The sequence below is a fragment of the Cebidichthys violaceus genome, unplaced genomic scaffold, assembly GCF_023349555.1.
Source record: "Cebidichthys violaceus isolate CVI_PGR_0920_01 unplaced genomic scaffold, fCebVio1.0.p SCAF_41, whole genome shotgun sequence".
NCBI lineage: Eukaryota > Metazoa > Chordata > Actinopteri > Perciformes > Stichaeidae > Cebidichthys > Cebidichthys violaceus.
This window is the reverse complement of record NW_027176606.1, coordinates 54,135-69,955: the sequence shown is the minus strand read 5'-3', so window position 1 is coordinate 69,955 and position 15,821 is coordinate 54,135. Positions and strand designations below refer to the sequence as shown.

Genomic DNA, 15,821 nt, shown 5'->3' with positions numbered 1-15,821 from the left:
TGATGAATTGTTATGAATGCGGTCTGCAAATGTCCAGGCGAAACGCAGGCCAAACATTAAAGCTAAACAAACTCAAGAGCACAGGAAGGAGAGGGGTACCTGTGTGTGTTTAGGGGGCTCGACGCCCTTTGGTACCTGCTTGTGATGGTATCAGTCTGTTTGTTCTATTTATGGCCTCCAGCAAACAAAAGAGCGGGCTTGGCCTGCAATAAAAGCCATGGCAACCCCACATCTGACTAACTGGTACAGTATGAGCTTTAAATGAATAAGCGTGTGTGTGTGTGTGTGTGTGCGCGTGTGGTTAATATAAAGCGTCACAGATATGAGCACATAAAAGCTCAAATTAATGTTTTAAATGTCCGCTCCTTTGAAGAATTTAGCAATCAGTTCTTTAAGGACCTCATTTTAGTTCATTTTAGTTTAGTTTTTTATTCTTTAATAAAGAATAATGCTTCACACTTACTTTTGGGACGCAGCAGCAGCAACAACACAGGCTGCAGGTTTCTAGATGTCAGGGTTTGCTATTTACAGGCACATTACTTAACCAAGACTTGATTACCAGCCGGGCAAATTAGGGCCTCAAACTCTCAGGGGCCCTAAAAGGCTTAAGACTCGCTGTTACTGATTAAGTGCACATTTGTCTGATTCTGAACACATTCAACCACAGTTATTATAAATGTTCTCAGCTGTAGACACTCAGTCAGTAAACAAAGAATCAATAATAAAGGAATCATTTCATTTTCACTTTCATAACATGACATGCCTCACGTGTACTAACAGGTTCGTCCTGTTCAGTGCTGACCATAGTATGAAAGCATCAGCTCGTTCCTGTAAGTGTGTAGTGCACCAGTTAAGCCATTCGACGAAGCGTTCGGGGAGATAAAGCCTCTTCGCCTGCAACGGCAGGCAAGTGTGTTCTTGTATAATCGCATCCATTTAATATACTGTGGCTGTAAATGCAATCTGTGTCAGGTATGCCAGGAGTCTGCGGTCGATTTTAGCAACGCGTACTGTCACTTTAAGAATAAGCCGGCCTCTTAAATGAGATTTTAAAATGTTTAATATTTCAGTCAAACATGATTTCTACAAATCATCTGATGGTGGGATATTTTATTTTAAGCCATCTTCACTTTTGGATTGAGTATGAAAACAATATAAGACAACAATAATGAAAATGTTAATATTGCATGTATAATATTGATGGTGTTTGGTACCTGCTATATGATCACTGGGATCAACCTAGACATGAACTAGATGAGGTGTAGAATCTGGAAAAATAATATTTGTTTTTTCATAACACGTAACAACATCAGGTGTACAAACTGTTGGAGCATAATACCAGAGTCGCTCTTTAGCTCCATCTACAGACCGCCCAGTGGCACTACCGGTGGGTGCCAAAATAAAGCTTCAAGTGAAACCCCGACCGCTCAGACCCCCACGGCTGTCAGGTGAGTGTTATAATAAGATAGAAACAATAGAATAAAAGTGTATTTATTTACACCCTGTAGCCCTGCATTCAATCCTACCAGTGACTCCATCATATGATCATGTTCTGTCATGTTTTTAAGGTTAGATTTTTTGATTTGATTATTTTTGTAAAAAACAAAAAATATGTAACTTTCTGAAACAACTAAATTGCTGTGACCGTAAATGTACTTTGAGTTATTATATAATAATAATATTAATAATAATAATAATAATAATAATAATAATAATAATGGAGCAAAGGTTGATGTCATTATACATAAAAACTAAAATATTTTGCACAGTGAAGACTTTACATTGATATTATTATAAGTTGTACAGTGGGGGAATAAGTATGAGAGAGTGTGTGTTTTTATGTATTGCTAAAACAATTATTTTCATTATCAAATATTTTGGCAATTATTTTCTTGTGTTATTTGTTTGATATATATATAATAAAAATAATGCCCAGCACAATTTCCAATAGGCAGATATTATTTTATTAAACCGCTTGTTTTGTCCAATTAACTAGGTTTAATATCACAAAAGAAAAACATAAAACTGGAATAAAGGGATGAGATCAAGTTTTCCTTTAAAGTGAATGAATCAATACCATTTAGTTACCAATTAGGCCTATTCTTCTGTCACTCAATAGATTAATTTCCTTCTAAACTTGGTTTTGTTATTATTCTTTGTCATTATGTGTTTTTCTTTTTTTTCTACTTTTATTTTCAATTATAGTCATTATGTGTATCTCATTTGTTTATTTTAACATTTGTTTTTGCAGGAATGTCAGTTTTACATAAAGGTTATTTGATTTTGGTTCATTTATTTGATCTTTGGTGCATCGTAACCGTTAGTTCGATATTCCCTTTTTTCTCGCGAGAAGCTCTGACCAAAGTCGTGTCACATATGTGTCACGTCTATGACAGGCCAGTCTATGGTCCAGTCCCCAAACTGATCGATGACGCTCCGTTCCACCAGCCAATAACGTGGAGGTAAACAGTGCGCGTGCAGCGGTTCTTGCTCCCTGTCGACAAACCTGGCATTAACAGAACTGGCTTTTTTTTTTGTCCAGCTGTAAAAGGTGACTTAACTTTAGTCCAGCACTGCCGACCAACAAACTGCGAACACTCTTCATCTGCAATGACAGGCAAGTACATTCAACGAAGCTTGTCTTTTACACTTGATATATGAGTCGACTCATCATAAATGCAAACTCGCCTTGTTTTGTTGAATCCCGGTGGTCTCTGTTGTGCTCAGATAGAGTCGACGAGCTCGTGTCAAAGTGTCTGCAGGCCCGGAACATGGCATACTGTCCGTACAGCCGGTTCCCCGTCGGTGCCGCCATATTGACGGCAGATGGCGCTATAATCACAGGTAACAAGCCAACAGGCTCTCCTCTTTCGAATGCTCCCATTTAAAACTAACCGGAAGTCCAGTGGTGGAAAAGAGACTATGTACATTCACTCAAATACTGTTTTAAGCACAATGTTGAATACTTTATTGGATGCTGCTTTATACTTCTAGTTAATTGAATATTGTATGTTTTTAATAGTTTTTTTTGTTATAGTGCATTTGTTCTTGTACTTCTGCTCCTTATGTTATCTCACAGTATCCTACAACTCTGAGGTGAATTGCAATGCATTGAGATTCAGTAAATTAGATTACCCCAAAGCTTATGGAATAGTTGAAGTAACATAATAATAACATAACATACAACAATGCATGATGAGTATTTTTTTTTACTTTTACATCAAGCATACTTTATTCATAAAACATTCTTGAAACAGAAATGGTAAAGTACTGTGAAAGAGTCTTCAGTATGTGTGTGTGGGTTTTTTTTTCAGGCTGTAATGTGGAGAATGCCTCCTACGGTCTGACAGTGTGTGCTGAGCGGACGGCCGTCCAGCGGGCCGTGGTGGAAGGACACACACAGTTCACTGCCATTGCTGTGACATGGTGAGACTGCAGAAATAGGGCTTAAGCTTGATTTATTCTAGAAGTGCTACTGGACAGAACCTCCTCCCAACAGTTCATCTGCTGCAACGTATACAGCACATGTTCTGATGCATTCATGCTCTCCTCTCTTCTATGCAGTGATATCAAGGACCGATTCGTTGGGCCGTGTGGAGCATGTCGACAGGTTCTCATGGAGGTACGGCATCTCTTTTATCACCAGCACAGACGATCAGGAAGTGATACACTGCAACACTGTTCAGCTTAAACCTTTGTTTCTTTCTTTTTATAAATTAAAGATAAAAATGCAGATTGATTGAGAATATTTCTTCAATTCAGATCAGAGGTTGTTGTTTTTATACAAATGTCAACATCCTTAAAATAAAAAAAGAGTAAAGCAAGTCACTGCACTCCAATCAAGAAACAACGTGCATTTAAACCTTGCATGCTGATACTTTCCTTCACTACTGTGCACCTCTGTCTCTCTCTTCCTCTCTCTCTCTCTCTCTCTCTCTCTCTCTCTCTCTCTATGTCTTACACCAGTTTGGACCAGACTGGATCGTATACTTGACCAAGCCGGACGGATCTTACAAAGAAACCAGCCTCAGTGAACTGTTGCCTCTAGCCTTCTCCCCGGCCCACCTGGCAAAGAACTGATGAAACCTCAGCTGCCTCTTTAGACATCACCTTTTTTTTTTAGCTGCAGTGTCTCTTTAATTGTTATAGCAACACTGCAAATTAGGAAAACAATAAAACAATTTTTTTCCCCTCAACATGTGTGATTATTTATGTATGTATTTATTTATGTATGTATTTATTTATTTATTTATTTATGTATTTATTTGTCATGCATTTATTATTATTCATTTATTACTATTATTACTATTACTATTATTATTAGTAGTAGTAGTATTGTTATTATTATTATGATAACGGAGGCTCTGCTAGAGAGATATGTAGATGACGTCAAGCAGCCATGTCACGTGATAAAATGGGCGGAGCCAGTATCTGTTTCCGGAAACATGGAGGCGGTTGTGAGCGATGTGGTAGCTCCAGAAGACCTTTTGGTAAGTTAACAAATTGTTAAACCGCTACATTTAATTAAACATACATCACAAACTATGTGCGACACATAAGCGATGTCACCTCGACGTACATCTTCTCCGTAAAAGCTTAAACTTGCCTATAAAAGCGACGAGTCGGGAGATACTTTGACGCGTCACGTAGCTGGCTAATGCTAACGATCGTGTTTATGATCGATAACTGGTCACGGGGACATCGTAATTTCCGCTTTTAGATTTATATGACGCATGCTAGTAACAGTTTGGGAATGTGATGTACTTTTCTGACCTTAAAGCCAACGGCTGGAGGGTTAACTACAGCTTTCTAGTCCGAAAACAACACACAACCAGTGCTAACTGTTCACATCTGCCAAAACAAACACAATAAAATGACACAAGTTAAATGAGGTTGGTCGCTTCATTTCTGCTTTGTTTTCACAGAAATTTGAGAAGAAGTACAACAATGAGCTGTTGAAGGGAGCCGTCACCAAAGAAACAAAGTTTGAGTATGCTTGGTGTCTGATCAGGAGTAAATACACAGAGGATATCAAGAAGGGGATTGTGCTCTTGGAGGGTAAGTTAACACAACATGTGCTTTTCTTATTATATTCTAAGCTACAGGTGGCAGACTAATAGTGGGGGTTTGGGGCCATATATTGATATTTGAAAGTGTAAGAAATCCAAAATATTGGAAAAGGATCCTTTAGATTGTGGTTCTTAACTAATTCAGATGTGTACTTTGGTTTTTGTTGAACATTGTGAACAGGCAGTTCATGGACATTTTTACATGATTAAGTGTGTTGATAAAGTGTCTATATAATGTTAATCTGGGGTTAAAGAAAATGATTATTTGAAATATAACAATGTACATTCTCTTTTTGTTTGTCATAATGTTAATGTATATTTAAACTAGTAAAATATATATTAAAGTTTGGGAAGGACTTGCTGAATCTTGCCTCATTTATGTGTAATTTACCAGCTACAAGTTTAAGATCTGAAAGGTTTTATTATTACATTTGAATGTATTAATAATGTCTTTAGGTATAATTGTTAAAGAATGTATGTGTTTATACAATGATACTGACATATCTGTAATAAGCTAGAATGATGTGATAATGTTGATTGTGAAAATATAAATTTATTATTACTATTTTGTCCTAGAACTTGTTCAGACGGCATCAAAAGATGACTCCCGGGACTTCCTGTTCTACCTTGCAGTGGCCAACTACAGACTCAAAGTTAGTGCCATTCCCATCGTTAAATTTGATGGCAACCCTCACATTTTGATTACGTGATTTTAAAATGTGCACACATCTGACAGTTCTTTCTGTTTCCTCTCTCCTGTTCTTCTTCCAGGAATATGAGAAAGCCCTGAAGTACATTCGAACTCTTCTCAAGAACGAACCGGGGAACAAGCAGGCTCAGGAGCTGGAGAAACTCATCGTCAAGGCTTTGAAGAAAGGTACGAGCCGATCTGAGTCGTGACATAATAACAGAATATTGTTGGTTATTTCCCCCTGTTGTTTGCGTGTTAAACTGACGTTCACTCGTTGACGTCTAGATGGCTTGGTGGGCATGGCCATCGTCGGGGGAATCGGTCTGGGCGTGGCCGGTTTGGCGGGCCTCATCGGCTTGGCTGTGTCAAAGGGAGCCGCGAAATCCTAACCTGGACATGGGGCGACATGTCTTCTCTCTGCTGGGCTGACACACTGACTCTTCACCTGCATCAATAAAAAAACTAAAGTGTGTGGAGAGAGCTTTATGGCTGTAACATTTTGATTTGAAGTGGAGTATGCGCCATAACATATTAAAGGGTTTGAATAATGCCAGTGGATAACCATTTTTTAACAGGGTTGAGATTCACCATACGTATGACATTACTAAGCTGTCTATTCACCCACCACAGCATTGCACTTTCTCACTTATTTGTGTAAATAAATTAGGGTAGTCAAATGCAGCTCAGTTTTATGTGTTCTTTTTATTTAGCACCCTGAACTTCCCACGTTTAAAAAAAATATATCTTTCTGAAAGTGCAGTTGTGGTTCTGTAACTGTCTGTTTAATTACTTTTTTGACAAAGAATTGTTAAGGAAAGTGTTATTGGTGCAGTTGGAAGTGTAGCTTGTTAAACCAAAAGCAACGATGATTTGTTTGCTGCAGAGGCAGCGTGCCATAATGGTGGTAGAAGACTGGAGGCAACGAGAGATTTACATTTATTTGGATAATGATGTTTCTCTTTTTTTGTTTTTTGTTCTGAATACTACTTCAAGGGAGGCAACACACTTATTAGAAATGAATGTTTTGTCATTTAAAAATGCATTTACCTGTCCTACATTTAATGCGTTGTGTTCTTGTTGAATAAAAAGATTTTGAACTGAGAGAAGATTTTGTGTCGTCAGGAAGTTATTATAAATATTCTATAGTGCTTCAGTGTTGGAGAATCGTACTCACTGGTATGTATCTCTTGAGAATACAGCGGAAGAAATACGTGCAGAAAGAAGAAAGAAGCATACAGTTTAAACAGGATTAAGGATGATTAGAGCACTGAATGACTTTTTAGTTTTTTAAGTGTGTTATTTGTGTTTTTATGTGGCGCTTGTCTGAAACTTTTACGCTGCCATCTTGGCCAGGACTCCCTTGTAAATGAGCTTCAATCTCAATGGGATCATCCTGGTTAAGTGTTTTACTCCCAAAGCATCAGAAACGATCGGACATCTCTAAATAACATCAAAAGTGACACATTTACATTGCATGTTTTGACCAAATTAAAAATAGAATAAATAAATGAATTGTTCGTTGCATATAATGACAAAGAATCATCAAAATAGTCGCCACGTTCAATTATATAGCTTTTTATATGATCTTGATTAGTTTAATCTATAACAAAGTATTATATTTTACGAGCTTTCTTATATTTTGAACTTAAAAAGTAAAGTAACTATTAACCACGTCTGTTAAATAAATGTGCAGTTGATCTACATATTTTAGAGGGGGAGGAGCTAAAGGCCTACAAAACTGTATCATCTGCAAATAAAAGGATATTATGAGTGCGCCTTGTGTTTTTAACTGCTGTGAAAGATGAGGAAACTGATTTTCCATTGACGTCAACATACGTCTGATCAATTTATCACAGTCATTTTAAGAAGAGTATTTTGTTGATAGAGCAAAGTCCAGTTAAATTCTTATCTTATCATTTATTGACTATTACTTTTACAATGATGTTTTGGTGGACACTGTAAAAGAGTGCATTGTGATCACTGAGTGTCTGAGTCTCTAGCACTAGGATTGGGCCGAGCCTTGTTCACTCACTGTTGATCATCCTCACATCTTTACCCACGGATAGATATTTAAGTCTCACTTAAAGGCACAGTGTTTTACGACGGGAAGGCACATGGAGGGCTATCAGTTGTGTGTGGTGTTATCAGCCTCGTGGGGTGTTACTCATTAACCCATCTGACAGGACCGAAACTCCCCAGGGACAGATGAGTGAACAAAAATAATCTTCTTTGGTGTGAAAGAGGCGATCGAGTGGGTAAACGAAAAGAGAAAAAGGTGGGTAAAGGTCCCCAAAATATGAATCTAATTTCCAAAAAGAGGAAAAGAAACCTAATCTCTAACCAAAGCTGGAGTGGTCGTCAGACTCATCCCATGTGCAGCTTTAACACACTTTAACGTCAATGATTCATCAAAGCCAGTGTAATTCAGATCAACTTCAGTGAGTTTCAGTTACGAGGGCCAATGTTCATTCAGTGTGCGCTGGTTTAAACACATGGCTGAGAGATATTAATGTGTAATCCCCATGAAGAAATAGAATACATCAGGGAACGCGGTGTATCGGCTAAGCTACGCCCTGTTTGTTTGTATGTCATCACACAGTAATATGAAGTTACTGTATAATCCAGTAGAACAGTGGTTTATTGTCTGTCTGTCACTTTATATTACTACAGGAAGAGATGGAGGAAGAGACACAAGTTTTTGTCTGAACTTTATGTGTAGTTAATGTGTAATATTTGTTCCTGGCTTTGATTATTTCCTTTTTTTTGCACTGTTCGTGCTTTTAGATTTTATTAGCAGTGCAGACCAGCTGCAGACAAAAACGTTGAAACGCCGATAGTGGAAAAGGAAAAAACATTTTGTGGCCTTTTGGGAGGGCAAAAAACATCAATGAAAGTGTCCAAATAATTTCAGAGACATGCTAGCACTCAACTCTGTCTCCTACAAATGACATTCCCATACAAAGACATTGCATTACGAAATAGGTTTTGAATGCAACATATGTAATTTCCACGCTGCAGGACTAATTTATCTTATCTTATCTTATCTTATAATTGGGTTTCCGTTGAAACATAGTTGAGAGTGCAGTTTAGTTGTATAGTGATGCACATTCGTAGGAGACAGGGTTGCTAACACTATATGGCTCTATGGATGGTAAAACCAGCCTGTTGGTTGATAATCAGTCGGCCCACCACTTTGGTCCAGATTTTAAATGTCTCTGCAATTATTGGGTGGATTAGCACAAAACTTTGTACAGGCATTCATGATTCCCAGAGGATGAACCCTCTTCGTACTACTTTTTATGACCAAAACTAATAAGATCCCCATCACCATCCAATTAGTTTAGTGCTAACTAGCAAATGTTAGCATGCTGACACAATAAACTAGTATGGTGAACATGGCAAAGAGTTTATGAGTTCAACACTCATAAACTCTAATTTAATTGACAATTACCTGGAAGCTAAAGAATCAACCCACCAACTGTCGTCATATTTTTATTGAAATATTGCTGCATTCTGATTGGTGCAAAGAAGTGTATGACATCGTCTTTTTTCCAAATGAGGTCCGCCCACTTCAAACCAGTGAGAAGAACACAGAAAAAACCCCACAGAAATCTGTCATATGAAACAACTGAAACTGTATAATCTGTCAGAAAATCGTGTGTTTATGTATCTCATTGCTCTTAGTAATAAACTCATTTATGAAATATGTTTTAAGGCCTTTTTAGGGCCAAGTATCTTTTAACAAGTGAATCTTAAAACCTGCTTGTTAAAATGTCAAATCAAATATAAGATGTATCACTATAGCTGTAAAATAATAAAATCAACCGATCTGCACTAAGAAATGTGAGTTTTTGATATGTGTCTGGACCGCAAGAAGGTTTGTAATTAACCCAGCACACACAGACATATTTTTTAAACTATGTTTTTCTATTCTGTTCAGGAGTCGAGTTATTCCTGGAAAGCACATGGTAAAATGATGGGCTTCAGGAAACATATAAACTTTTGTTTTCACAAACTAAACCGCTGTCACTTTCACATTTAATAGCACAAACTCATCAGCAACCGATGCTGCGCCCAAGTGGGCTGTAAAAATTGGCTTTGCAAACAGCTCGGCTATAAAATGAGACATTTATGGAGGGGCAGGATCCAGTTTTCAAAGGAGCTCAGGAAGAGATGAGGTAGATGAATTTAGGTTTTGGTTGGAATTTCTGCCTTTGTTTTTCATAAACTAAGAATCTAAAGTGAGACATCTAATCTTGCAGGATCAGAGAAATACTCTCAAAGTGTTCATGATGTTAATAAATGTATTATTCCTGGAACAGATTCATTTACAAGATGGACTTTGGGGGTTTAACAAATCATAAGAACAAATAGTTAATCAGTATAAAAAACAATCCTAGAATATGAGACTTGATTCATATGAAACATCTCACTTGGTAATATCTCAAAAAAGACATTTTGACATACAAGCACAGTTGTAAATACAAAAAATAAATGATGGCTGAATTCCATTTAGCTTCTTCCATTTCAGGGTCCTGGTATTGTGTATAAAACATGTTAAGTACAGATTTTGGTTAAATTTTACAACCATTTCTGTGGCACTGCGATTGAGTTACAAGCGTTCCGCTTCACCTCCCATTTCCTTCCAGAAAACAGCTGAGGTCAGGTTTATGGCTGGTGCACTCACACTCACTGGGCGTCTATTTCTGGAGCCTCGTTCTTTAACCTTTACACAAATGAGTTTGCTGGTTTACAAATCTCCCCACCTCTATACACTTTGGGGGCTTTGTCTGAGCCCTGGATTTGACAAGACTGACCCAGCAGCTATCAGGAGGATGATTAATGTAGACACAAACACATAAACTACAGGGTGAACTCAGTAACTTTAGACCTTTGTGACTTTTGGTCTCAAGTAAGACTAATTACATGTTGATACCTTTCCAAATTGTTACAAAATCTTGGGTGTGGCGCTTCGTGAGTGTGACCCTGAGTCTTATGGCCTTGACATCTGTTAACCACTCCATTACTTTACAACCATATATTTACAATAATATTACCATCTGTAAAGTTCCTATATTTTATTAGGACCATTGGCTCCATGACACTAACTAGCGTGCTGTGTGCAAATTACTTCATCAGCTAATGTTGTGGAGCAACCAACGGCAGATCAATGCAGTGTCGCTAAGTTACCTTGTAGCTTAGCATACAGTTAGCTAGTTGTCTGCGTCTGCCTTGCATCACTCTTGGCTGACAGAAAACAACCATTACACCTTTGCTTTGTACCACAACATAGTTTATTGTTAGCTAAAATCAACACAGTTTGTCGTAAGCTAGTATTATTGAACACGTTAGCTGGTGGTGTTGACGATAGTGAGCAAGCGAGCTAAAGATAGCCAGCTAGCTGTAATCTAGCTATGCTGCATGGTTGCTTTGCCGTTGGTTGATTCGTGATGTTAGCTGATAAAGTAATTTGTAAACGGCAAGTTCGACAGTGTTGGCGCTGTAGAGAGGCAAGGCATCTCGGGACACCACATTAACGTCAAAATCCTTTGGATTTGCCCGCGAAAAACGTCCCAATTTCCTTTAAATAGAAATCTGTCCACAGGCTGTTATTAGCAGCTGAGAAAATGGGCCTCCGTTTTTAAGTTATGTTACAATCTGCTCACAGATTGAATGCGATTAATACTGTTGATGTGGAAACAGGGTAAATCTTTACTTAGATGGATAGAAGAATAACTCGGTGAGCCCCAGTTGTCCTTACTTGAATAGATATGTTTGTTACGACGCAAATGTGTTCGAAGAAGAATTCCAGTTGTTGCCTTCAAGCAGACGGTTCAGAATGCCAATCTGCAGGCTAAGTCAGTGCAAAAATAAATGTATTCCTTCATATATATATATATATATATATATATATATATATATATATATATATATATATATATATATATGGTGACTTACATGTGTGTATGTATGATCTATGTTCTATGCATGTGTATTGTGATGCTGGCAAGTGTAATGTGTGATGCAGCGGCTTGGAGCCCAAGAAAAATGTCCCTGCGGGACAGTAAAGTGTATCTTATCTTAAGATCTTGGTACAACATGTATAGATAGAGACAGTCGTTCCAAAAACTTAAAGTAACAGAACATTCAATCCATCTCATACACGTCATACAGAATCACTTATTATCATACTACCGTGGCAGAATCAAAACAATGTTGTGTGTGTAATCCTTAGTTCGTACTGTTCGAGTCAGGAACATCTACAAAGTCCTCGTCTTATCCTAACCTCCAGACACCCAGAGCTTCCTCACACAAGTGTGAAGGACTCTGAGGACTTTCAAAAACACTAAACAGATGACAAAGAACAAATAATGCATTTATGATGCCATTCAGGTGTCTACACATATAGCACCTTTAAAAAGCGGTGTGTTTAATGGAGCTTCGGTATGAAACTCTGCGGAAAATGATGCAACATTTTTGTAAAAGATCCAGCACAAAATCTTTTTTTGTAAATTGCTTGTAATGCTCGGTTGTTCATCAAAGAAAACAAGGTGGTGGAGCGTGTCAAATAAACATGAACAGTGCAGCGTCATTAACACTGACTGATGACCATTGGACCTTGAGAGTGAGCAGATAAACACCTGTTCAGTTTCAGGGGTGTAAAATATGAAAGAAGAGAGAGAGAGAGAGAGAGAGAGAGAGAGAGAGAGAGAGAGAGAGAGAGAGAGAGTGTGTGTGTGTGTGTGTGTGTGTGTGTGTGTGTGTGTGTGTGTGTGTGAGAGTGTGAGGGGAAGGGAGGGGAGGAGGGAGGAGAGAAAGTCATATAAATCATTATACATATCTGTTGAGCTGGACACATCTCACAGTGGCAGAACAGACACACCACTCTCTTGCACCCAAAATCAGATGTTCCGTTTTTTATAACACTTTTTATTCAATTTCATAAACTGAGACCTGGATATACTTCCGTTTGACTGCTGGGCCGAGGTGGGGTCATGGATCCGATTGTGGAAGCAGTGGCTTTGGTGCTGGGGTTCATATCCTGGGTGATGGTGGGGGTCACCCTGCCGAACCGTTATTGGAGGACCTCCACCGTCGACGGGAACGTCATCACCACCTCCACCATCTACGAAAACTTGTGGATGTCTTGTGCGACGGACTCGACCGGGGTGCATAACTGCAGGGAGTTTCCTTCGCTGCTTGCTTTGAGTGGTACGGTGACAAAAATAATTGCAATAAATAATTATAGTTGTAGAATTTAGAACTTTTTTAAAAATTCTTCATCCATAAAACATCCATAGATCATTGTAATGTAAACAAAAGAAAAGAAAAAGAAGATAAATAGTGGAAAGAAGTGATATTACATGATGTTGTTAGAAAAATAAAGTTAAAGGATAATCCTTGAACACCCTGAACTTGTTCTCTTTAAGTTTTCAAAACATTCTGTTGCTCTTACAAACTGGTCATAACCTCATGACCCTTTTTCAAGGCAGATGACAAGAAAGATGTTTTTTGTTTTATATTTCCACACTGTGTTCAGGTTACATCCAAGCGTCCCGTGCCTTGATGATCACATCGATCGTGTTGGGCACGCTTGGCCTGATGGCGGCCCTGATTGGAGTGCAGTGTTCAAAGGCAGGAGGGGAAAACTATGTTCTCAAAGGGAGGATTGCTGGCGCAGCTGGAGTCCTTTTCATACTTCAAGGTAACAAAGATAAGAAAAAAAGAAGATATCTGACCTCCCAATACACAACCCTATAAATAGATAAGGGAACTTCTCCGCAATGCTAATAAATGACAGTCATGTTTTATTGCACATTCAAATCAACCATCCCATAAATGTGCTCCTGGTTTGGACATTTTGTGTAACTATCTGGAAGCTTCCCCCGCAGCTCCCCTAATTATTAAAGAATATAAATTTTTCTATCAAAAGGTGTGTGCACAATGGTCGCCATTTCCTGGTACGCCTTCAACATCACTCAGGATTTCTTTGACCCCTTCTATCCCGGGATAAGGTGAGGTGGTGGTGGTGGTGGTGGTGGTGGTGGTGGAGAGGGCCGGTTGAAAGGCCTTTACATGACGCTCACGTGGGCTGACTGACACTCGGCTGTGTGTTGCAGGTATGAAATAGGAGAGGCGCTCTACATCGGCTGGTGCTCCGCTGTGCTCGCCATCGCTGGAGGAGCCTGTCTCACCTGCTCCTGCAAAATGGGCACAGAGGAAAAATAGTGAGTTCAATACTTGATATGATAATCATTAATTTGTTGATGGTGGTAATTTATTGACTGTGACAGTGTATGCATTGCTTTCCAACCGTTTGCATTGCTCATGTAGTTCCTCCATACACTAGTCTGTGATTAATGAGATTAATTATTATTAAAACTGATTAAATAAAACAACAAATACATTTTCAGCTAGAATAACCAACACATTGATAGATAGTTGCCTTTAAAAAATCAACATAAATAATTTCATAAATATACGTACCCATACTGTTTAGGAAATTAAATTGATTATTTCTATTTATTTGTATGTCAGCTCACCATTTATTTTGACATTTGCCAAATCTTTACTAACATACATGAACATATGGAACACGTGTGACGTTGTGGAACCTTGAACATCGTTCAGGAAGAAATTCATGGCACTCTGGCGCCTTGTTGCGGCAAAACTTTATTAACTCACGTGTGGGACGTAATAGCAGCTCCTGTTAGACATGAAAAAGAGTTGCGCTGGGAGGCGGGAGTGCTTGGAGTGAGAAAAGCCTGATTAGGCCGCAGACTGGTTAAAGCCATTATGTGAAAGATTTGAAAATTTGAGTTTTGGCGCCCCCCAGTGATTGGATAAAAAAAACACACTGGTGCAAGTACACAGTGGTGAGACAAATGGGCAGGAAACATGATAACTGCATACATTTTTTAGCATCGCACTCATGATTCTATTCTATAATAGGCCTTTTTCAATGACCACATTTTGACATGTCACAAATAGGAAAAGCCCAACGTGTAAATAATACAATTAGTGATCGCTTAACTCCATTTAGCTACTTTAGTTTCAGGGTCCGGGTGTAGTGCATGCTGACTCGTCATCAGTGACTCATGTTTTTGTTCAACCATCTTGTTTTGCAGCCCGTTGCCTCTTCAAACCAGGGGGACTGTGTACTCTGGAGCAGCACCGACCAGAAGCCACGCTGCCAGCACCTATGGCCGAAATGCCTACGTTTGAACAAGATATATGAAAACAGAACTTTGTCACCAAAAAAAACAAAAAAAAACGGAAGACAGAAATCTCATCTCTTGGAAAATCCTGGAGTCAAATCTGTTCATCGACTCAGTTTTTGTTGCTGCATCTAACATGTCCTGGTGTTCAGCTTTTACACTTTTCGCCATGTGGAAAAGCCAAAGGTCTCCATCATGAAGTAACATAGCACCACTGATCTGTATATAATCACATTATATCAAGTGCGTACTGAAATGATAGCAATGAAATGATAGAATTGAAGTTGTGAAAGTTGTAAAAAGCAAAGCTTCTTATCGCCACACATAGGTACCATACGCTTGCAATGATTCTATTTATGTTTCGCACAAACACATTTACATACCGTCACTTTTTTCCAAAGGGATCCAATCATTTGATGATCCGCAGACACACTTCTAGACATTCATGAAGGGGAAGGTCAAAACTGTGATGATCCAGATATTTGTGTGTTGTTTTGTACAGTTTTATAGATAGTACCTGTGAAAGAGTGTGAGGACAAGTTATCTTCATTTTGTTTTTGTTTTTTTTACGATAGCGCATAATAAACCGTGTTATGCTAAACATTTCTGTTTGACTTTGTGGTTAATAAAGTTAGGATTGTATTCTTTTTTAACAAACAATATCAAACTTAATTATTATATTATATAATTATGATTAATTGTTTAAATAAAACAGTGCACATGAAGATAGAAACAATAGACTATTCAACTCAAATTATGGCAAATTACAAATGATGTATAGGTTCCAGCATATTATTTAGACATTCAGAGATCATATCATTATATTCATTCAATAATTGATTT

The 15,821-nt window shown here is 38.2% G+C and overlaps 3 protein-coding genes across 6 annotated transcripts; all 3 read left to right on the top strand.

The window, feature by feature from the left end:
• The first annotated feature begins 766 nt into the window (after nt 1-766).
• On the top strand, nt 767-4,196 carry zgc:103586. Of its 4 annotated transcripts, none has more exons than XM_068728234.1 (8): nt 767-906; nt 1,314-1,448; nt 2,397-2,462; nt 2,543-2,617; nt 2,732-2,844; nt 3,315-3,426; nt 3,565-3,622; nt 3,967-4,196. In XM_068728234.1, exons 5-8 carry the CDS (start codon nt 2,772-2,774, stop codon nt 4,078-4,080), a joined length of 357 nt encoding a protein of 118 aa, XP_068584335.1. In that variant the 5' UTR covers nt 767-906; nt 1,314-1,448; nt 2,397-2,462; nt 2,543-2,617; nt 2,732-2,771; the 3' UTR covers nt 4,081-4,196. The 4 variants fall into 4 exon arrangements, with proteins under 4 accessions (XP_068584335.1, XP_068584332.1, XP_068584333.1 ...); XM_068728231.1 differs by having other exon boundaries at nt 2,728-2,844; XM_068728232.1 differs by lacking the exon at nt 2,397-2,462 and having other exon boundaries at nt 2,728-2,844.
• Nucleotides 4,197-4,425: 229 nt separating this feature from the next.
• Nucleotides 4,426-6,866, top strand: fis1 (fission, mitochondrial 1). Its single transcript, XM_068728351.1, has 5 exons — nt 4,426-4,490; nt 4,926-5,058; nt 5,646-5,722; nt 5,841-5,946; nt 6,046-6,866. Exons 1-5 carry the CDS (start codon nt 4,446-4,448, stop codon nt 6,147-6,149), a joined length of 465 nt encoding a protein of 154 aa, XP_068584452.1. The 5' UTR covers nt 4,426-4,445; the 3' UTR covers nt 6,150-6,866.
• Nucleotides 6,867-12,608: 5,742 nt separating this feature from the next.
• Nucleotides 12,609-15,581, top strand: cldn15a (claudin 15a). Its single transcript, XM_068728348.1, has 5 exons — nt 12,609-12,972; nt 13,301-13,465; nt 13,694-13,775; nt 13,881-13,988; nt 14,889-15,581. Exons 1-5 carry the CDS (start codon nt 12,756-12,758, stop codon nt 14,983-14,985), a joined length of 669 nt encoding a protein of 222 aa, XP_068584449.1. The 5' UTR covers nt 12,609-12,755; the 3' UTR covers nt 14,986-15,581.
• Nucleotides 15,582-15,821: the final 240 nt, after the last annotated feature.

Bases quoted from the DNA above. Each gene is read 5' to 3' on its own strand.
- zgc:103586 (XM_068728232.1), top strand. The intron at 2,845-3,314 runs GTAACAAGCCAA...TTTTTTTTTCAG, and splicing joins AGATGGCGCTATAATCACAG to GCTGTAATGTGGAGAATGCC. The intron at 3,623-3,966 runs GTACGGCATCTC...GTCTTACACCAG, and splicing joins GTCGACAGGTTCTCATGGAG to TTTGGACCAGACTGGATCGT.
- fis1 (XM_068728351.1), top strand. From the start codon at position 4,446: ATGGAGGCGGTTGTGAGCGATGTGGTAGCTCCAGAAGACCTTTTG. The intron at 5,723-5,840 runs GTTAGTGCCATT...TTCTTCTTCCAG, and splicing joins TGGCCAACTACAGACTCAAA to GAATATGAGAAAGCCCTGAA. The intron at 5,947-6,045 runs GTACGAGCCGAT...GTTGACGTCTAG, and splicing joins CGTCAAGGCTTTGAAGAAAG to ATGGCTTGGTGGGCATGGCC.
- cldn15a (XM_068728348.1), top strand. From the start codon at position 12,756: ATGGATCCGATTGTGGAAGCAGTGGCTTTGGTGCTGGGGTTCATATCC. The intron at 13,466-13,693 runs GTAACAAAGATA...TTCTATCAAAAG, and splicing joins AGTCCTTTTCATACTTCAAG to GTGTGTGCACAATGGTCGCC. The intron at 13,989-14,888 runs GTGAGTTCAATA...CTTGTTTTGCAG, and splicing joins ATGGGCACAGAGGAAAAATA to CCCGTTGCCTCTTCAAACCA.